Below are 22,438 nucleotides of genomic sequence, written 5' to 3' on the forward strand. Positions count from 1 at the left end.
GAGAAGTAGCAAATACTGAATTGAAACTACTTAAATGTAGCTGTTTAGCACTTAGTTCAGAGGCACCTAATTAAGAGTGCCAGCTGCTTGCTCCAGGACAATTCAAAACCCATTTCTTCTCTGAGCATGTGACTTTTCCTCACTCTCTGAGCACAGCTATGGCAGCCAAGGCTGTTGTGTAGCTCCACTACACCAGCAATAAGCTCCTTTAGTCAATATGCTTTATTTTGCCTGAAGATTGAATGTAAACTACAATTAATTTTTTCCTCTCATGACATGTTAGGTGATTTACCCTTTATCTCTTTCACTGTGCTTTTACAAATGTGAATCTCTGGTTTGTGTACAGAAGATCTTTCCCAGATGACAGACTCTGCACGTCTTGTGAATTCCCTACCATAAAACCACTCTGCTGACTTGCTGTGTCATCAGAAATGGAGCTGTGAAGCTCTAGACCCATCCTCCTCCTCCTCTGCTGAAACATGGGTGTCTGTCTGTATAACTCCTGTGTCCTTTATCATTCTCAACAAGCAGTCATTTTTCCCAACAGGGAGATCATAGCATTGCAGGCAGCAAAAGGGATCCAGGTTTGCCAGGCCTGGATGGGGTGAGCCTGCCCTGCCCTTTGGTACAGTATCTGCTCTGTCTTTCTTGCATGGCTTGTGTGTGTTCCTGCTGTGGCCAAGCTCTGTCCCAAGGAGCAAAGCCCCCCAGGGAGAGGAAGGACACAAGGCAGCAGAGCTGGAATGAGATGTTTCACTCTGGCATTTGGGGAAGGTTGCCAATGTGTTGTGCCGCCTTCTTCCCAGTTAAAATGACTTTAGATAAGGAGTGTAAATCATGGGAGAACATGCAGGGGATGCCAGTCCCTTTATGGGAACAGATGCTCAAAATCAGTTATGGATTCTCTCAGTACCTACAGCCCAATTTGGTTCCCCTTGTGCCTGTGCTGCTGCAGCCCTTTGAGTCCCATTCCCAGCTGGGATTTGAAAAGCTTTCCTCTAATGAACAGCTAGGCTAGTCCTGCAGAGCAGGGCCACTGGCACTCTGGGCATCAGAAGGGTTTTGCTGTGTCAGCACAGAGCTCTGCCCAGAGCTCAGGTTGGGTCCAGTGGTTATGCAGGAAGGTTTGTGCTCTGCTCCCCAAAAGGGCTCTGCATGGCTAGCTAAGAGAGGTCATTGTTTTATTTTCATTTTTCTAACCATAGAAAATGCTGCGTATTAGATGATTTGCAGTTGTCCTCAGAGAAACAAAAGGGCAGTAAGCTGCTTCTCTTTCAAAAAGTTAAATTACTTTCAGATGTGTCCAAGGAACCAATTCCTAACAGCAGGCCTGCTCTAGCTCTTCATATTTACTCCCCAGATTTGTTCTATTTCCCAAGCATCTCCCATCTTAACTATACAGAAAACACAGGACCCATTTCTGTTGAAGGCATTGGAAACTGCAGTAGGGGATTTTTCCAATTAACTACAACATGACCAGTTAGTAAAGCACTGGTGGATTTTCCTGGTTAGTTGCAGGTTGGCTGGAGTGTTGACTTTGTTCTGCAGTCCAGGGTGCAGTGGAGGCTTGCTGGGCTTTCAATCCAGGAGCATCAGCACGAGCCTCACACACAGCCATGAAGAGTCATTTTGGAGTCACTCAAGTGAAACATGGTAGAAAGGTGTGGCAGTTTTACGATGGCCAAAATAAGTATTCTGAGTGCACAAGGAGAAAAAGCCCAGGGCAGAAATCAACCCCCTGACCATCAGTGTTAGGGTGCACTTTAACAGCAGGTCAGGATGTTTTCGGTCAAACAACCACTCTGCACCTTGTACCCTGTACCCATCACCCCCAGAAAACTCTGGCAAATGTACAGGTTTTACCTTTTTTTTTTTAATAGTTACAGACCAAAATATTGACTGTGTCTGCAGAAAAAAAAAAAGTGTGTTTTCTAACTAAGGTTACAGGAAAGCATGACTTGTTACACTGTGAGTAGCTGGAGAGGGTTACCTTACTTCACTGCATCTGTTTTATTGGGCATGGGCTATTTTACATATAAAATCAATACAGAATACAAAAAATGTGATGACTAACATTTACAGTAAAAAATGTAAAATTGCGTTTTGACCTGTATTTGCACTAGCAGTTCTCTCTGCTGCATACACATCTTCCCACCCCTAGCGAGTCTGGAGGTGGCTCTGAGGGAAGGGTCAGTGCTTGTGTGCTCTCTGTGGCTCTACATGCAGAAATTCATGTAATCGGAGATCCAAGAGCTTTAAAAAATCCAGCGTCAGGAAAGGCAGCTGAAGTCAGCTATTTCTTCTAAAGTGTCTTGAGAGAGCTGGTCATACATAGCTCGTTCCTCTTCTAATGGGATCCTTCCTTTCCAGTGTTCTCCTGGTCAGTGAGAGCTCTTCTGGCTTTCTGATTTTTGTATGTTTCTTGTATCTCCAGTGGAACAAGACAAATATTTTCACTCCCTTTGCATAGTCCACAACTCATCCTATTCTCAGTTCAGCAACTCAAGATTTCTTAAAGAAACTAAGTACTGCAGGATCAAATTTAACACAATTAGGATACCATCTAGGAAAAAAACACCTACATCACCTCCCCTGAACAGAAAAGCACATTTTAACAAAAAATACATTCCCACATCATGCTTTCCATATATATGTCTGATGGCAAAAACCACTCCCTTATAAAGCAGATTATGAAGTTAGCGAACTGTGATTTCAAATCTTTGTATGTATATATGTTTTCTTTGTTTAAAGGAAAAAAGTGGAGATTTCTGATTTTTTTTTTTAACCCTGAGGTGTATTCAATTTTGTGTTGTGTGTTACACATGGATTATGTTGCCTGCATATTCATTTTTGTGCATATACAGTAAATGGGTTTTGCATGGTAATTAACAATGCTGCTAAACCTTTCATTGTTGTGACGAGCGAGCTTCAGGTTTTTGGGTCTGACATTTAAGTCCCTGTCAGGAAAACTGAATCTGTAAATTCAATTTTGCAGGGACCAGACGGACTGCCAGTAGCAGGATGTTGGCATAAGGTACTGTAATGTTAATAAATGTATATCCTTGAACAGGTCCTGAGTAATTTTGCTCCCTGCATGGTGATTGTTTGCACTGCTGCACCTGCTTGAAGCACCAGGTCACAGGCCTGGCAGACAGGACATTATGCCTTTGGAGAGCAGGATTCCAGCAGCTTCAGGTCTTGTTCCCCCCAACTCTAGACTGCTGCTGGGAACACCAAAAACTTGCTAAGCATGAAAAGTCATTATTAACACTGTCAGTAGAATGCCTTTTCATAGGCTTGCTTGGGCTTTTATTATGGCCAAGGAAGCTTAGGAACCACCCAAGGAAAGGCTGCGCCACATGCTCATGTGACTTACTCAACCCATACCCTCCAGCTGAGAAGGTAGCAGTGGGCTGTCTCATTGTTGCAGAGTTCCAAACATTTCTTTTCTAGCAAAGACTCTTCTGCCATTGTAATCATAACTCACAGCCACTGCACTGCTTCAGTGCTCGAATCAGCACCCTGGGTGCAGGTGGTCAGGTAATTTGTAGCATCTCATGCACCCAGAGCAGCCAGGGGTTGGAAGAGCTACTGGCAGCCTGGGAGAATGAGGAGATGTGCCCTCCTGTAGTAAGATGAGGATTTGATCCAGGTTTGTAGGACAATGCTCATTTTCCAACAAGAGTATGACACTGAAGCTGAGTGGAATTACTAACCCAGCTGTAAACATGTGGTATGTGGACACAGTTGGAGTTAACAGCATGTCACTAACTGGTTACAAACCCTCAGTTAGAATGTGAGCACACCCTTAGTATATCAAAGGTTTTAATTCTGAGTAATTTGTTAGGATGTACCATTAATATTAAAAGAAACCCGAGTGCCAATCCTTCTAGTATTAACAATAAGGTTAGTACGTGTAATGAATGGAGCATTTTTCTGATTAAAATGTTTGTGTGTTCTTTTTCAGTGATCTCTAAGCATGAAGCACAATATGTAAATAATGTGATATATTTTGATCTTTTTGATTTTTGTATAAAAAAAGAAAAAAAAAACTTTTGACAGTAATATATTGACCTTTTTTTATACTGGATTCTGACATTTATGGACTTGGAAAATAATGTAAAGTTCCCAAACCCATAAAATGTGCATGGTAACACAACAGGATTTGATAAAGGTGCCGATGACAGTAGCCGGGGATGAACAGTGTTCACTGCTCATGCTGCAGTGTGAACTAACAGTACTGAGCCAGCCTCGTGTGCCTTATTGCATGAAGGAGGGCAAAATCCCTGTCCTAATTTGGCTCTCAACTCCATATTTGCATTGCACATGCACATTAAAAGGGTGAAAAAACCTGGCTGAAAACAAAGAAAAGAAGGATGCAGCCCTAAAAAATGAAAGAAGCTGCTGTCTACTGTCTGGTCAAACAGGAGAAGGATTTGCAACCTGCAGAGGAAACAAAGCCAAGCTCCATCCATTGCTATCTGCTGTGGGCGTGATGGAAACAGCAACTCTGGGGCTAGACAGAACAACCTTGACTGCCTGTGGTTATTTCTTCTACAATCAACAGAAACTTTTATCCTCAAGAGGAAGCACCTCTGGGTCCTGTTCTGCGGTCTGTGCCTGAAGATGTGCAATCACTTTGTTACTGTGGGACACAAATTCCCCAGGAAGCCTCTGCTACAGAATTTCAAAACAGAAAAACCAGGCAATACTTTCAGTGCAGGGAGTTGCAGGACAGGCAAGGCTCTGCTTAAGTCCCTTCTTAAACAACACAGCACACAATGTTGCTCTTGGAGTTCCCAGAAATTGGGAGTTTGGAGTATTTAATTGTCTTGGTTTATGGGGTTCATTTGCTTTTTATTTCTTCTTGGTTTATATAGTTTTAACTGTAAACTAACTCTGCACTCTCCTCTTGTTGTCTTATTTCTCTTCACCTTTTCAGTCTCTTTTGTTAAATTATCTCAGGCATATCCCATGCAGAGCAGGGTAATGAATAAAATCAGTATTATTTTGATATCTGCATATGCCACTGTGGGATCAACTAAAAATTGCAAACTGTTCCACAGTTCACATTTTTTAAGATGTTGAAAAAATAGCAATTGTGCAGCAGAGAGCCATAAAAGATATTTCAGAGGAAGAAGATGGCTTACAGCTGAGTCTGTTCAGCTTACAATGAAGATCAAGAGGCAACCAGATTCCTTTACAGGGAGGAGGTACTTTGTATTAACAAGTTTTTAAACTGAACAGAGAAAGATATGCAAACATTCACCCCATGGGTAGAAGCTGAAGCCACACAAACTCAACAAGTAAGCTGTGGATTTTTATTGGTAAAACTGGTTAGTCCTAAGCAGACCAGTGATATAATTGCCATCACCTTAATGCCTTTTTGATTTAACAGATCATGTCTGGAGGAAATACTTAGCTCAATACAATTTGCTGGGTTCTGTGTAGGAGTCTTAGGTGAAATTAAGAGCCCGACCATAATATCAAACATGGTATTATGGCTCTTTCTGGCCTTGATCTTAGAAAATACAGAAGGGAGGCATTTTTGGTGCACTGAGTAGATCCAAAACCTCTGTTAAGATTCTTGTTTCATTGCCACTCTTACTGCAGCTACTGCCAGAGAGGGCTTGAGAGAGGGACGTGACCATCCAGGTGCAACCTGCCCTGTACAAGATGACCTAGTGCTGAAAGTCTTGCTCAGATATTCTGAAGAACAGTTGGAATGTGCTTTGTGCTCCACACAGGTAGGGTGATGTCTGGTGTCTTGAGTTCTCATCTCTGACCAGGCTCTGGGTGTCCTTGAGCTTATCCCCAGAGTCAGGGGAGCCTGTGCTCTGCACTGGTCAATGCTGAAATGACCACCAAGCTCGGGAGAGGTGACACAGCTTATGGCTGTAGGCAGTGAATTTTTTACCTGTTGGCTGCTTAGGGGCTACACCTACACATCACTGGCTTTGTGGCTGTACTTGGCATCTCTACCAGTTACTCACTGTTTCCTTGGTCACCATATAGATTAAATCCATGTAAATTCAGATCAACTAACAAATCAAGAAACAACAATTATGTAACTCAAAACAGCAATGAAAATGCATTTTATTTACTTCCATTTCATGTTCTCAGCTATCAGTTTTGGTGTAGGGGTTTTTAAAGGCATAAGGAGCAGCTAACAAGCTTCCACTGGCCTTTAGTGCTTTTGAAAAACCCCTTTAATATCCCAAATTAAAGCTAAAAAATTTTCTGTGAAAGTTTGAAGGCAAATCTCTCATTGATGTCACCAGGAAGATCTGTAATTGCTCCCTTAATGTACAGTTGTTCTTCCCATCTCCCCCAGTCATCTCCAAACTAAAAGCAGTTCACTATTCCAAACCACGCTGTGGGCTTCTACACTCAAATTCCTGCACATGTCGTGTTCATGGAACTTCTTTCAGTATCAATGAGAGTTCAGTCCCCAGAATGACTGCAGAAAGCACAAGAATCTGGAAGTGTCCACAAACAATCTACAATGCAGATAGAAAAGTCTTGTTTTACATACGCTGGCAAAAACTAAACAGCTTTCTATCTAGCTCCTACTTGAAGAAGTTTGGTATCACTGAAGCTACAAGACAAGCTAACCTCCAAAGCTTATGAAATTATATTAAAATTTATATTTTCTCTGAGGAAATACCCCGAAGTCCTATTATCTTCAGGTAAACAAGTCAGTATTCCGTCTTCAACTTGTGGAATATCCAGTGCTTGTAGGCATCAACTGTGACCACTGCCAGGCCTGCAAAACATTGATACAGAATACCAGAATAGTGCTTTACCCTCTCACCCCTCTGCAAGGCCGCCGTCCCCCTCCCAGCACAGAGGCTCTGCTGCCACAGCACCCAAGACATTTGTTAGTAATGGAGGAAGGCTGGAATTACCACCCTAGCACAGGAGTGCAGCTGTATCCACCCCCATCAGTGCTACAACAGCTCAGCTACCAAACCTGTTTGTGATCCTCTTTGGAAATTCTTAGGCAAAGGTCCTTGGCTGGTTCTGCATGTACAAAGATCACCTATGCACCTGCAGTCAGTCAGGAATATTCAGGACATTGGACTCACTGCTCATGTGCAGTGGCTTCTCTGAACTCCTGCTGCTGCCACTCCCATCAGGAATGCTGGCAGGTAGGGATCCTGCTGCATACTGTTGCCACTTTGGCTATGAGGAACTAACCAGTAGGTCTCCAAGGCCTGTGGGTGGTAAATCTACTCTACCAACCTCTCGTCATCAAAGGAGCAGAGACCTATGGAGAGCAGAGCTCCCGGGAGCAGAGCAGGGAATGGATCCCCCACAGCAGGGCTGTCACTGGCACCTGAAGTTCTTCCTGGGCCTCAGCTGAGATTGGTGCATTTGGCCTTTATATTCTGAACAGTGTACCTGGTTCCCTGCCCATGGCACAGAGTTGGACCTAGACAATCTTTAAAGACCATTCCAAGCCCAGCCATTCTGCGATTATCAATCGTATTATTCATGATTGACTTTATCAGAGAAACTGTTGGGTTTTGTACTGATTACACAGAGTCTAAGAGGAAATCTGTTTAGACTTCCATGTGCCTTACATGCAAACATATTTAGAAGAGTAGTTGTTAAATACAGAGCAGTTATGATCTTACTGCAATGAGTTAAAAAGATGTGCTTTGCTCTGCAAATTCATGCCAGATCAGTTGATTATTTTCTCCTTCCATATGAAAATGTTCATCTGGGTCTTTCTGAATACTTTGACTTTGCGAATAGCTCACAAAGACAAATTTTACTTTTAGGTAGTACTGGCAGTCCTGCTCAAAACTCAGTCACGATCTCAGGCTTTCACAAAGCTTAGGGTTTTTTCACCCAGGAAACTTCTCTTTTGTTTTCCCCTCTGGTTTGAAAGAATCTGAGACTGCTTTACAGCAATTCCAAAATGCAGCTGTATGTTACCACTGTATGTCAGCAGCAATTAAGATGATTGACAGGGACACTGCTAATACTTATGAAATGTGGGTCAGTCTGGGACTGAGGCACTGTTTTTTCTTGATCACTAGAATATTTGGTGTATCTTAATGGATTCATCAATAGACATTCTGGGTAACACATTGAAGTTAGTGATACTGGGGGAACCTGAAACTCAGACAAATGTATTTTTGTTTTTTAGTTGACAAAACAAAATTCCTGCCTCTAATTTAACTGCCTGTGAAAGCCTGGTGGTTTCCATGAGGTTAAGCTAACCATGTCTGCTGCTGCCCAGGAGCAGAGGACACACAGCTTTCTTTAAGGCTTGTTCCATTTAAAACTGTAGCTAATGACCATCTTTCCAATCACTACCATCATTCTCTCTCTAACACACTGTAGCCCAATCAGTTTTGGAAGCAAAGCTCCCAAACTGAATCGTAAGGGCACAAGAACTCACTTGAGACCCCTAAAAGGTTTTTCAGCCACAAAGCTCTGCAGGCAGGGCTGCCGTGCCATGAGACAAAGCAAGTGCATTCTGTGACTGAGGCTGGAGCTGCTACTGGCTGTGGTTGTGTCAGTGCTGGTGCTCCAGGAGTGGTGATGCTGCACCCAACTGTGAGTATGGACAGCACTCCCTAAAGCTCCTGGGGAGGATGGATTTAGGGAAGAAGGTAAAAAGACCCCATGTGTGTAACTCCACAGTGCTGGCAGCTTAAGAGGAACCTTGCCAGAGCATGAACCCGATGATTTGGCCTGTTCTGATGGGGACAAATGAGATTAATTAAGAGTTTTGCAGCTCCATCATGCCTTGGCCAGTGAGCTCAGGAATATTTCTGTGGATTATGAAACAGGTGCAGATCTGACCCAAAACTGAAACAGTTTCCAAGTGTCAGCTCATCAATATTTTAGTTTAAAAAAATCATTATCAGGATATTGCCACATGCTTTGTTTTATTCCCACGGGGAGTCATCTCTCCTGTATGCACTGCTTCTGACAACTCCTGTATATATAATGGTGATGAATTTATTTCTGTATGGATTTCTCTCCTGTGTATTTAAAAATAAGAATGTTTCTTTTAATGATAAGCAACTTTCTGATGTGTTTTCTTTTTAGGAAACTAATAGATAAAATATTTAGATGAGCTTTTGTCTTCTGTAATTTCATAGATTCAGCATTTGAAATCCTCAAGCAAACCAGCAGAACATATGGGAGGTTTCAGCAGTTTAAGACATCCAATGCAATGATGCAAAGTAATCCATGGAAAATGACACCTGTGGTTTTAAGATTGTTATAGTATCTACTACCCAGGGTAAAGTTTTATACATAGGGTTTTGCACTCAGCCAAATATAGCAGGCTCTTGGGCAAGAATGCAAGAACTCACACGTTGTAATGCACAATTGATTAAAATAAGTTAAAAAAATTAGTTAAACAATTAAGATGGCAAAAAGTTTCCAGCTTTATCATAATGGTAAGTAACTCCTCTGGCCTGTCAATGTAATATGTGCATTACAAAGGTGTTCCCTGGTCAGTGAATGCTGGTTCAATGCTGCCCTCTAGAGGAGACTTTTTTTTAAATGGAAGCAATTTTTATGCAAATTTTATGCTGTGACAGTATCCCTAATTTACAGCAGACATGACTTTTGTGTAACTCTGTGATTTGAACAGATATTTGTAAAACCAGGAGTGCATGGATAGAAACTTCTCTTTTTTTTTTTTCCAACTCTGGTATTTCTTTCTTGGGTAATACCATTGTATTCTCAAGTTTTTTTCGGTCCCACTGTTGCCCAGATAATTTACATTGCTACACAACTAAAATCTACCTATAGTAGGCTTCCTGACACATTTCTATTTTTTAAATTTTAAGCATGGAAGCTCTGAATTATTTTCTTTGTATGCAACAGATTTATCTTTAAGATATGCAAAATATTAATAATAACAAATGATAAAAATATAAAAACTTAAATGTCCCCAAACCACTCATCCTGGACAAATAGTTGCAGGTATGTGGCTGAATTCAGATCAGTGAGTTTGGATCCAATGTGCTGTAACATAGGAAGGAGTGTCCTCAGCAATGTCCAGGGGTAGAAAGAACCTCAGTATTGCTTTGTTTAGTTCAAACTTCCTGGTTTTTACCTGTTCAGGACAGGCTGACATGCTGTGCAGCACAGCTAGCCTTGCAGGGGGTTTAACCAGAAGATTTTCAAATGAGAAATGAAATATATGGATAATTTCAAGAGGCCTGTGACACTAGCTTGCCAAGACAATCACTGTGGCACACACTGAACCTGGCAACTTCACAGGACAGCATATATTATGTAAGCGTATTTCTTGACTCTTTCGCAATAGTGTTTTAATTTTTTTTTAACAAAAAGGAGGGGGCAGAGAGAAACGTCTGGTCACTCTAGTGAGTCCAGTCTCAGTGTCATTTACTGGAATCACCTGCCTTTTAACTGTGTCCCTAGCACTGCACTGGACCTGGCCATAATTAGTTCAGCTCGAAGTACTCCACAGCTCCACTTGGGAGAATCTATTGCAGACTGAAGCAAACCAGTGAGTAAAAAATCCATTTCCTAAACTTTATTTTCCCAGGTGATCATTTATATTTGTAAGCTAAAAATTACTTTTAGTATTTTCACACCCCCAGGTGAATTACTGCAACTTTGCCCTGTGCTTGTGTCCCGTTAGATGGCACAATACAAGGGATGTGTGACTGTTGTGTAACCTGCAGCTAAAGTAAGTGCTGAAAATCTGTCACTTAGAAATGAATGGAGGAAGGACTTAATAGATGTTATTATTGTATACTATTGTAGAGAGCCTGGGGGAAACCACAGGAAGTCTGGGAAACGCAAGTTTTCCATGCACAAGAAGTTGAATTATTGACAAGAGAGTGGAGTAAGAAATACATTAATAGTATTTGTGGTTTTCCTATGTCTTAGAACAGTCAGCTCACTTCTGTGTCAGCTCACTTGTGTGGTCCCTATTAATACCATAGGTATTAATGAACAGAAACTTAAAATGGACGTGATCCCAAGTATCTGTAAATGACACCGATACCATCTGCTGCTTTTTATTATACTGTTAAACACTGAATTGAAAAGTTCATTTTACATGAATTTATTAAGTGTAGGTGAGTGCTTATCAGACTTGCATTTCTGCAATTACATAAAAAAATTAGGATCTGGTTTTGCAAAGCAAAAGCACCCATGATATCCACTGAATTTGTGAATTTAGCAGGAAAGGTCATTAAGTTGCCATCAGTGCAAATGAGAGCTGGAGCCTGTTGTGTTTGCTGGTTTGTTTCATAGAATGCAGTTTAAGAAACAATTTCGTAACAGCTTTTTGTGTTTCAATTTGGGTTTCTCAAAAAATAATCAAAAATACGGAATATGAAGAATGGTCAGCACAAATATCACAGTCAAAACTGAAAGCCCCCCTGCTTTGTTGCATTACATGACTTTGGACATAGAAATGTTACAAAACTGGTGCATATATTAGCATTTGAGAAAACTGTACCTGCTGGTATTTCAAATCTGACAATCTTACTTATTTGTATACAGTTTATAAAAATACATGCAACATGTGCCTTATCTGTCCATATTTGTTTTGAAATTATACTGATAGAGCTTAATCCTCTACCACATTATGCAAGTGTCCCTTATTTATGTGAGCGGTTGCATCACTCCAGGGAGGCTGTTCAAAGGAGAAAGGGCTGTTTGTGTGTTTGCAGTTTGCCAAAAATGAGTTTTGAATGTATTTACATGGTATTTTATACAAAGCTGGCTAAATTGCTGTAAAATGTATCACCTTTGAAAAGAAAGATAGATATTGAAATTACAGAAAATGTACTTCACATTTCTATTTGCAAACTTTTTGTGATTTTTGATCATGTATGTGCCAGGAAAAGTATTCTATTTACTCTTCTCTGGGGAACAATTACTTTAAAAATGAAGGCATTAATAACAGTATTTCTTATCCATTGTTTTAACATGTTAAAATGGTATTAATTAGTACTGCATCATGTATTTTTAGTTTAAAGCTGTAACGGACAATATTGAGACCTAAAAAAATATGGTTTTCTTTCGCTTTTTTTAATAAAAGCAAAGACTAGATTTTAAAAAATGGTCTCTCTGTACAGATTACTTATACAATTGTGTGAATATGTATAATGAACTCTGCATTTGTAACCAAGAGCAAACTTTCTAAATTGTAAATGTTCAGGTTGTTATTATAAATAGCTAGTAAATATCTTAACCAGACAAGAGTTCAAATAAAGATTAACAGCCATTATTAACTTTTTCTCCACTGTCTTTTGTTACTTAAAACCTGACCTTTATGAAACACTGGAGTTAGACTAAGTTCAACCTAACTTCGAGTACATAGCAATTTGGTTTTGCATTTTCCATATTGCACAAAATTTAAACTGCTCCTGTGTTTATCAAGTAATTGCAACTAGAGATAATTATTGGTGGCTATATCTAGTCAGCAAAATCTGCCAAGTGTAGTTTTAAAATTATCTGTTCTGTTGTTCTACAGTTTTAAGAGCCGTTTGTCAGTTTAAACCAAAAGAATGTGAACATGTACTTGGAAGGAAAAAAAATGTGGCATTTTCTAGAATCAAGTTGGACAAGTTGATGAACTTGGTTATGGCATACAACACCTGCAGTAGCAGAGCTCAATCCATTGCAGAACTTCCTTTCTAGTTCTTTATCTTCCTATTCTTCTTTAGGTAATTCCAGTCAAAGAGAAATGGAAGAAAGATCATTCTAATCTCATTGACAGCATTTCCTCTTTTAATCCTAACTAGTACCTGTTTTAGGATTGGCTCTAAAGGAGTCGGTCAGATATCTACCTATCTGCCACCAACCAAGCACGGGGGTACAACATATAAAAGGCTGGGTTTACTTCTGCTCAAACAACGAAGAATGTGTTGAAGAATTATTTCAGTTCTACCATCTAGGCTGCCCACTCAAACTATTTTCAACTGTAAAGAAAACTTCCTCGATGTGTATTTCAAAAGAAGAATGTTATGGCTGTACTAATGATCCTGAAGAGCCTGTTCCTCCCTCTGAAGTGAGTGGGGTGTGGGGCTAGATGCACCCGAGTGGTGTAAAACCCCTGTGGTCTCTGGTTTAAGGGTGAGCTGCCAGCAGCCCCGCAGGGCCCCAGGGACCATAGCCTCTCCCCAGTTTGTCCCCACTCCTGCCTGGAAGGGAAGCGCTATTCCCTCGGGTCCCTGGGTGAGCTCCTGCCCCGCTCCTGGCGCATGCAAGACCCGAGCCGCGCTCTGGGTGCCGCCGGGCTGCGCTCGGCGCTCCGGGCGGGCAGTGCCCGCGTCCCTGCCTTGCCGCCGCCCCTCCCCTCGCGGCCCGGCCCCCGCGGGAGGCGGCCGCTCCCTCCCTTCCTCCTTTCCTCCCTCCCTTCCTTCCCCCTCGCTCCGCCGCCGGCCCGCTCCGGCCTCGCGGGCGGCTCCGCGGCCATGCGGGCGGCACAGCCGCGCTCCCGGCAGCAGACCCTGGCCCTGCGGCGGCAGCTCGTCGGGTGAGTGCTCTGGGCGGGCGCGGGGCCGGGGCCGCGCGGGCGCTGCCGCCTGACGTGGCCGGGAGCGGGGCCGAGCCCGCGGCCCCCGCCCGGCGGCAGCGCCATCGCGCCCGGGCTGAAACCGGGACAGCGCCGGAGCGCTGCGCCCGCACAGCCAGGTGCACTGCTGTAATTAACAGCAATTAGCTTTCTTAAGGAGGGGGATTACGAAACTGCACTATAAAACCCGTATGATACCGAGCGCGCCTGTTCAGCGTTTAAACTGCTTAGAAAGCGTTTTCTGTGAGCCCAGCAGAGGCACGGCTGGGGCTGGAGGCCGTGCTGGGCAAGGCGAGGTTCTGGCTCACCTACTATTATAGCCCGTCTTTCAGAAAACTAATTACCCCAAAACCGTGATGGAATTAGCAACAAACGTCTGCCCTCTCTGACAGAATGAGGGACAAGACTCAGTTCCAAACTTCCCATTACCGGTGGTGTTTCAACCAACCTAAAAAGCGCCTTCATTCTGTACACCATCACCAACAATGGCAGCACAACTCTTTTTAACTGTGGGAATATTTTCATATAATATATATTCAAATCCAAGGCTACTTTTATGTGTTTTAAAAATAGAAAAGTTGAGCTGAAACTAAACGCTGAAACTAGAATTATGCCAGTTAAATACACCTGAAAAATACTACTCTGGGTATTAAATCTTTTTCTAACTGATTTGCCCTGCCACTGGTAACAAAGACCCAGCCTCTGCAAGCACTTTCTTAGCATCTTTTGAACAGTTAGGAGAGGCCAACAAAAATCCCCAACTGTTTTGCCAGCTCAAACAGAAAGTATCAAGATTCCTGTTGGGGAGTGATAATGTAGCACTTTCTCACTTCACCATTGTCCTTTGTCATCCATTTGACAATGGCTTTGTATTTATAGTCAAATTATTTACGTATATGCTGTCTTTTACTAAATGAAGTATGGAAGTTTGGCATTGCCCTTCAGAATCAAATCTCTGCAACTCCAACTCAGGCAGGTGCGTTACCATTTTACTTGTTTGGTAATTCATTTAAAATGTGAAACAAAACAAATGCACTTAAGTAAACCCAACCTTATAAAATCACTCAGCGTTTTAGCTAGTGAAGCCGTAAACAATCACCTGCATCAAACTATCTGGAAAATCAGGACCTTGGCAGGAATAGCAAGAACATAACAGGAACAATAAAAAGAACACAGCACAAGGTAAGAGACACAAAGAACAAAAAGGGCAGATAGCACAGACAGTAAGGAACTGCAGTTAAGATGGGATGAAACTATAGAGGCAAGTCCTACTGCTGTGGCTAGATCCTAGAGTAGGATTTTTAGGTTTGGAGTGTGTTGTTTCCCCTGTAAATCTAAGAAAATTTGAGTACAAGGCCTTTGATTTAGGGGCCAAAAGCAGGATGACTGTGCCAGCAAACAGGAGAAATGTCTTTTACCAGCGGAATGAACTAAACTCATTAAGATTTATTTTGCTTTTTGATGCTTGTCATAGCTCTTCTTGCAAGCTGTTTTTTTCTAATGATCCGCTGAAGATCGTGAAGGCAAAAGGCCAGTATATGTATGATGAGAACGGGAGACAGTACCTTGACTGTATAAACAATGTCGCTCATGGTAAGCCGAAGTCATGGTATTGAATGGTATTTGATGCTGTGTTTTTCTAAGCAGAACAAAGAACAATCAGTACTTTTACTACAGTTGCACTGTGCTGGGGGAGGGGTGTTTAATTGGAAAAGTGGAAGGAAGCTTTCTTGAGCCTGTAGTTTGGGGAATTACAGTTTGTTTGAATTTGTGTGTGTGTATGTGTGTGTGTGTGTGTGAATGTGCTTTCCAGACTTGCTTCCTGTCCTGTCTTCCAAGAAATGTGTCTAAAACATACAGATTTTTTCCACAGAAACTCAAGTAAAGCACCTCACTGTAAAACTAACAAATGACATTTTGTTGTTTTTGTAAAAGTTACTGTTACCACTGCTCAGTGGTGGTGCCTTAATTGTGTATGATTAAGTAATTGCTGCTTTCTTACAGGATTTGAAATCTCTCTAACCTAACCCCTTACCAGGGCTAGTAATTCTTTGATAGTAAAGCTTACATGCACCTTCCCAAACTCCTGAACTATGTAACTGCCTAAATCCAAGCATCAAATCAGACACTATTTATTTTAGCATATCAATTTCCAGTACTAACTACAAACCTTTAAATACAGTAGGAGGCAACTTCAAAGTTTCTGAGGAGCAAAAAAATGTTTTTACAAGGTGTACCACTATTAAGGCCCTACTGATAATATCTCTGTACTATTAGAGAAATAAAAGTGTTAAGCTGGCATGTGACTGAACACCATGGGTAATATAAAGAACTCTCAAACCATTCTCCACATTCTCTTGCAGTTGGGCACTGTCACCCTGATATAGTAAAGGCAGCCCATGAACAGAATCAATTGTTAAATACAAATTCTCGTTACCTTCATGACAACTTGGTTGATTATGCAGAAAGACTTTCAAAAACACTACCTGAGAAATTATGCACCTTCTATTTTTTGAATTCTGGGTAAGTTGGGTACATTAGAATTGATACGGGGGCTTTACTCGATATACACAGACAAGTACACACTTGCTTATCAACAGCCAGTTTCAGTCTGGTGTAGATGTCTAATGATGACAAAAACATGGGTTTGGTTCTGCAAGCTCTCTACCTGGGAACTAAATGAGTGCTTTATTTAAGGGTTTTATTCTATTTGTAAGACCTTAGACTACTAAACAGTAATGTCAATATTTACTGTATTAGTTGTCTGATTTGTCTTCTGACTTGGGAATTATTCTCAAATGTACCAACGCATTGCTTCTGCTGGGGGCGGGGCATATTCCTAAGCAAGCTTCATCTGGAAGAAAAAAAAGCCAGATTGTTTCTGCAGTAGTTCCTGTACTCTGGCTTTTTAAGATGGATTCTGTTCTGGTGAACAGTCCTTCCTAGTGAGTGCTGATTACTAAGGAATTTGTGCATAACATGCATTGAGTTGTCTGATCTCTGCAGAACAGTGCAAAGGAGGTTAGATTTCAAAACTGAGGACATCCACAATGAAGCAATTACTGAATTTTTCCATTGTAGATCTGAAGCCAACGACCTTGCCCTGAGATTGGCACGGCAGTACACAAAACATGAGGATGTTATCGTTTTAGACCAGTGAGTACATTGGCAATTTGGGGTACAAGGCTCTGTTTTGGCCCATAGAGCATTTCTGAAATCCTCCTGTAGTAGAAAGACTGTAACCAGGAAGCTGAGGGAAGTAATTTTTCCTTCTGTTCAGTATTTGCCAGCCCAGCCCTGAGAGCTGTGGTTGGGCTCTCCAGCACATGACAGCTGTTGACACACTGGAAGGAGGCCAGCAGTGGCCTGCCACAATGGGAAGGGAGCCACAGCAGTGAGATACTAGGTTTGTTCAGCTGCAAGAGACAGCCAGGCAGATCTCACTGCAACTACAACTATCTCATGGGAAGGAGCAAAAAGGATGGGAGCCAGGTGTGAAGATGCATGGTGACAGGAAAAAAGACCTCAGATCTAAGTTCAAACCTGAGCAATTTTGATGAGACATAGAAAAAAAGATCTTTTGCCATGATGGGGGGTCAAATGCTAGAACAGGATGCCTACAGTCACTGGAAACTCCACTGTTGGAGGATATTCATAAATAGGCCCTTCCAGTTGTTCTGCAATCTTGTGATACTGCTCAGGTGTTCCCTGGTGTGATTCCAGTCACTGGTGCAGGCAAACCAGTGACAAGTCCTGTCCCTCTGCATCCCTTATATTCAGATACAGCAAAACAATCCAAATAGTACTAAGCTTATTGACAGAAAAGAAATTGTAGAGTTGTTCTCAGCTTAAGTTACTGAATTTCCTACCAAGTGATAGCAGTTGGCTACTCTTTACTATTTGGAATGCTAATACTGAAGAACTCTTGATACTGAGAAAATTACTATTTAGTTCTGCCAATTGTTTTTTAAGTGCTTACCATGGACATCTGACATCTTTGATTGACATAAGCCCATATAAATTCAGAAATCTAGAAGGACAAAAGGAATGGGTCCATGTGGTATGTACTTCAGCCTATACCTATCAATTACTTGTCAACTGAATTGTTTTTACGATATATTGAATATAGGATACTGTTCCTTTGTGTAGGCTCCTGTTCCAGACACATACAGAGGACTTTACAGAGAAGACCATGAAGATTCAGTAACAGCCTATGCTGATGAAGTAAAAAATATTATTGAGCATGCACATAAGAGAGGCAGAAAGGTAAAATGTTATTTCCTTAACTGTTTGTCTTGTCTTAGAAATGAATGTGCCTGTCAGTGCAATTCAGAGTTACTAAGCTACATGGTATGGACTTGTCAAAAAGAAAAGATCACATTAATAATGCAAAAACCATCTAAGGACAAAGAGCTTGCTGCACAACTTTCTGTGTTGTATTCAAACATCATATGCTGTGTTTCAGATTGCTGCATTTTTTGCTGAATCTCTACCAAGTGTGGGTGGTCAAATCATTCCCCCAGCAGGCTATTTTCAGAAGGTTGCAGAGTAAGTGGTCATTCATTATCTTAACTTTTTAAACTTAACATATTTAGCAAATAGATAATTTCTCTGCCTGCTGTAGCATAGAGCTTGACAGGCAGGAAATTATCCAAGCCTTCATGTTAGAATGTGAACTTTGTGTATGGCAAAGACCTGCCTATAAACACATGGTATAGAATATAGGCCTGTACACACTTGTTTCCTCAGAGTTTGCAAAGTAACACTTTCTGCATGTTCTTAAATGGTAAATGCTATGTTCTCTTTCCTTTTAAGAGACAATCAAATCTGTTATGTTACAGGCATGTGCACAAGGCAGGAGGTGTATTTATTGCTGATGAAATTCAAGTTGGCTTTGGCAGAGTTGGCAAGCACTTCTGGGCATTCCAGCTTCAGGGAGAAGATTTTATACCTGATATTGTCACTATGGGGAAACCAATAGGAAATGGGCACCCGCTTGCTTGTGTAGCAACAACAAAAGAAATTGCAGAAGCATTTTCAGCCACTGGAGTAGAGTATTTTAATACAGTAAGTAAACAGTTGCCCACTTCTGTAAAAGAGTCTAAGGATTAAAATTAGATCATCATGCAGTGTTTTTATTAATATTTACCACAGTACCTAAAAAGTAACTGTGTTACTGTACTATTTCTATCTATGTTTCTAAGCTGTGACTCTCTCTGTATTGACTCCATCTGATAAAAGTGATAATATGCTCCTTGTATCACACTACACTTTCAGTGTAGGCTACACTTTCAGTGACATGACTCCATCTTTCTTCCCTTTCCATGGCTCTTTGTGTTCCTATCCTGGGCTCAGTTTGGTGGAAACCCTGTTTCATGTGCCATTGGATTAGCTGTGTTAGATGTGATTGAGAAAAAACACCTTCAGGCTCATGCCACAGAGGTAGGCAACTTCTTGATGAAGACACTCAAGGAGCAGCAAATCAAGCATCCCATCATTGGTGATGTCAGGTATCAGTGCCTTATTTACATTTTTAGCTACTTTGCTTGGTTCAGTCAGTCCAACAACTCAGTCCAACAGATTTTGTTTTGAGAAATAAATTAAATTTTGCATTTTCAGCAAATATAAACAGCCTCCTGTACACTGAAGTGAAACAAACTTGATCTTATCAGAAGTCCCACATACTTTTCCACTCTGGGCTAGTACTGTTCTGTCAATTTATTAACTGCTAAAGGAATTCACTTTCCTGTTGAACTTGAATTTCAAGTGCACAAGGTACAGAAGTGATGAGCTAGATAGAAAACATGCTTAAGATCCTGTCCTGTGCTGCTAGTGTGAGCAGACAGAAGTCTGTATTACTTACATTTCTTCAGAACAGCAAAACCTTTTCTAGCAGTAGCCAAAAAACATCAGGTAATTCTCATGTAGTAAAGGTCTTGTCTTAAAAAAACCTCAGTTTAGTTTATGTGTAGTTCCTTCCTCTGACACTGACTGACTGTTTTTATTTCTTTTACAGAGGTTGTGGCTTATTCATTGGAGTGGACTTAATCAAAGACCAAGCAGAAAGGACTCCAGCCACAGCAGAAGCAGAGGATTTAATAACAAGGTACATGGAACAATCATGGAGTTCCTCAATGAGGGAAGCAAGCACACAATTACAGACTACCCTTGCCACTCAGGAGCTGCTAAAATACAACCAACTGGCCAAGACAGAAACCAGTCAGTGTAGAAAGGCACTGTGTGACAGCCTGCAGGCTGGTGCTTGGAAGTTTTTCTCAACTACATGCAGAAGTAAACATAGTTCTTTGTTATTGCTCTTTCCAGACTTAAGGAAAAATATATTCTACTGAGTACAGATGGGCCAGGAAGAAATGTGCTGAAATTCAAGCCCCCAATGTGCTTCAATATGGAGGATGCAAAATTTGTTGTGGAGACAATTGACAAAATACTAACAGGTAAAAAAATGATCAAAACCCTCAAAAATAGAGGTTTTTAAACTGCCTCAAAGACAATGCTGCACTACTGAGCCTGTTTTTCAGAAGTGCTAAAATGGAGCCAAGATTGTAGATGCTGAGCACATAACCTTTGCCTCTAAATTATTCTGTGCTGAAGTTGTCTAACAAAACTACTTCCTCTACAGATGCATGATGTGCCTTTTAAAATAGCTTTGCTCTGGCAGAGGTTTGAGTGTTCAGCTTATCTGAACAAGCAGAACTTGTAAAAGCTGTACACCTGTTCCTGAAAACCATAATCTATGTGCTTTTACCACTTAGCTTGTTATACAACTTCTACACACTTAGCATTAAGAAAGTTAAGTGTGCAAAAGGTCACAAAGACATGACTTTACTAAGTTGCTTATTCTCTTTCCAGATATGGAAAAAGAATGTCTGAACCAAGAGAAAACATCCGTTTGTTCTACCTGAGCAGGTATTTACCTATAGTCACCCAGTACTATTTAAAAGCCAAGATTCCTAAACATAACTTTGCAAGCACTGTCAGACTAAAGCTTCCTCAGAGATGCTTTTACTCAAAGTCTGCAGGAATTTCTGGGAATCTCCAAGCACAGATCATACTTGTGTACACCTGGCATTCACAACTACCTTTTGCCATTCTGACACTCCCAGCAACACTGTGTGCATCACTTGTTTGTGAGGGCTAACATGTCCCAGAGACTGCCTCTAGAGCATGCAAATGACTGCACATCCACACAAACACACAGCTTTTCTGCTTGCTGCTCAGTGCCTTAAGGCTCCAGCCAGAAGCTGGTCCAGCTGCACAACCACTTCTCAGCACATCTCCCCCATAAGTGTCATTTCAGGTTCACAACTGGCATCTTATCCTTCAGGATCAGTTTATCCCTAGACTGAAAAGTTTGTGGGTATCAGAGTAAGACTGGTCCTGTTAAGTCTTCAAAGCCTTGTTATGTCTTCATCTGTTGAGGTCCCTCAGTAGGTTGCCAAGAGAACATATAGCTGCAAGTGAGTTTGCTGCACACTCACGAGCACAGTGTACACTTACAGTTAACACCTTGATAACAACACCCTTTGGTACACTTCATACTTCTTCAGACTACTCTGACTAAAAGATAACCACGTGTTTAGTAGAACTCTGGACAGCTAGGCAGGAATGCACCTAATGTGATCATTGTGAGCAGTGTAATCACTGGTGGCCTCAACCACCATGAGATTCACAGTGCTACGTCCCTGAGCTAAGGAGAAATGTGTTTTAGTTCAGTGTAATATTAGTATAGCAGCCACAAGAAAAAGGTGTTAATATTTTATTTAGCAAGTTAATGGAAAGACATACAACTGTTTATACTACTTACTCTTAGGAACAGAAAGATTACTTAACAGTGCCAGTGCAAATTAGAGGCCTAATGACTTAATGTGCTTGTCTGTAAACTAAACTAAGCAAGAAAAACGCCTTTATTTTCTACAGGAAACCAAGAATGCAAAAAGCCTCTTACTAAGTACAGTACTAGTAAGACACTTACATATAATGTAAGCGAAAATGAGGCAGTGATTTAATGATACTTTTACAAAAAAACCGTAACATTATTTTCTTTCCATAGGTTTCAAACAATGATCAAGATCTACTACTAAGAAACAGAACTCTACTATAATAATGCACATTTAATCTTCATCCTAGCATGTCTTAGACCAGATAAGTCACATTTGATTTTTTTGTTTTCATTTATCTTGTTTTTAGTAAAAGCTTTAGGAGAAATAAATTTTACAAGAGCTTGTCTCAACTCTGGCAGTGTGGAATTGGCTTTTATTTAAAACAGCATATCTAAAACTGATTATAAAGGAGGATCTTTCTAGTAGCCACTACAAAATACATTTTCTAAATGTATGCACTTTCAGGTTACAACTTTTTCAAATTAAGATGGGCCAATGGGTGTTCTGATTTTTTTAAGTCTTCAGCTGCCTATGCAAACACCATTGCAGGTGCCAGTACACCCAGTCGTTCCCACACTCTTCTGACCAGTTTCAGCAGCCAGTGTCAGAACAAGGTCCCTAAGTAGCACTATATTCAACAAACACTCTCAGCCACCAGGTTAAGTCAAAAACTTCACTTCCAAATTCCTAACATCAAACTCATGAGGGACAGACAGCTGAGGGCTATGGCTCCCAAATCACTTCTTACAAACACAGTCTGTCCTCAAAAAATATCCAAGTAGGATTAGGAAATTAAGAGTAGACTACAGCCATAAGCAACAACCTTGTATACAAACCTTTACTTTCACCAGGCAGGTCTTTGTATCACAAACTTTTCATGCAAAGAAGAAAGGGAAAAGCCAGCTCTGCATTTAAATACCAGTATCCTCAGTTTCTGCCTAAGGCCACATCACCTGTCAAGGAAGCATTACCTGAGCACCTACTTACAAAAATCACCACAATA

General features: G+C 41.1%; 3 protein-coding genes across 6 annotated transcripts in view; 2 read left to right on the forward strand and 1 right to left on the reverse strand.

The window, feature by feature from the left end:
- The window catches only part of COL23A1 (collagen type XXIII alpha 1 chain), a gene marked incomplete at its 5' end in the record, with an annotated part of 188,572 nt that extends 176,324 nt beyond the window's left edge, over positions 1-12,248 (forward strand). The window contains one exon of the mRNA XM_042014529.1: positions 2,996-12,248. Coding sequence (XP_041870463.1) covers positions 2,996-3,043 — 48 coding nt within the window. The remainder of the gene's footprint in view (positions 1-2,995) is intronic.
- LOC121658072 (heterogeneous nuclear ribonucleoprotein A/B-like) overlaps positions 1,974-22,438 on the reverse strand; it is a 28,954-nt gene continuing 8,489 nt past the window's right edge. The window contains exon 9 of one of the 2 annotated variants that reach the window (XM_042014484.1): positions 1,974-6,766. The gene's annotated coding sequence lies outside the window, so the exon portion shown is untranslated. The remainder of the gene's footprint in view (positions 6,767-22,438) is intronic. The other variant, XM_042014486.1, reaches the window with a different exon arrangement.
- Positions 10,604-21,785, forward strand: LOC121658070 (5-phosphohydroxy-L-lysine phospho-lyase-like). Of its 3 annotated transcripts, XM_042014482.1 has the most exons (14): positions 10,604-10,690; positions 12,774-13,027; positions 15,009-15,127; positions 15,898-16,057; positions 16,616-16,690; positions 17,507-17,594; positions 17,684-17,800; positions 18,000-18,082; positions 18,376-18,601; positions 18,890-19,044; positions 19,551-19,640; positions 19,859-19,989; positions 20,405-20,461; positions 21,606-21,785. In XM_042014482.1, exons 2-13 carry the CDS (start codon positions 12,984-12,986, stop codon positions 20,455-20,457), a joined length of 1,341 nt encoding a protein of 446 aa, XP_041870416.1. In that variant the 5' UTR covers positions 10,604-10,690; positions 12,774-12,983; the 3' UTR covers positions 20,458-20,461; positions 21,606-21,785. The 3 variants fall into 3 exon arrangements, with proteins under 3 accessions (XP_041870416.1, XP_041870415.1, XP_041870414.1); XM_042014481.1 differs by lacking the exons at positions 10,604-10,690; positions 12,774-13,027 and adding an exon at positions 13,374-13,495; XM_042014480.1 differs by lacking the exons at positions 10,604-10,690; positions 12,774-13,027 and having other exon boundaries at positions 13,645-15,127.

The sequence above is a fragment of the Corvus kubaryi genome, unplaced genomic scaffold (genome assembly GCF_017639235.1).
Source record: "Corvus kubaryi isolate FWS band 111438036 unplaced genomic scaffold, C.kubaryi_AGA036_p1.0 split2-37374, whole genome shotgun sequence".
NCBI lineage: Eukaryota > Metazoa > Chordata > Aves > Passeriformes > Corvidae > Corvus > Corvus kubaryi.

What these genes read in the sequence shown, in the direction of transcription:
- LOC121658070 (XM_042014480.1), top strand. Translation starts at nt 14,917, where the DNA reads ATGACTGTGCCAGCAAACAGGAGAAATGTCTTTTACCAGCGGAATGAA. An exon ending in TATAAACAATGTCGCTCATG is followed by an intron (nt 15,128 to 15,897) that starts GTAAGCCGAAGT and finishes ATTCTCTTGCAG; the next exon opens with TTGGGCACTGTCACCCTGAT. An exon ending in CCCATCATTGGTGATGTCAG is followed by an intron (nt 19,045 to 19,550) that starts GTATCAGTGCCT and finishes TTTCTTTTACAG; the next exon opens with AGGTTGTGGCTTATTCATTG.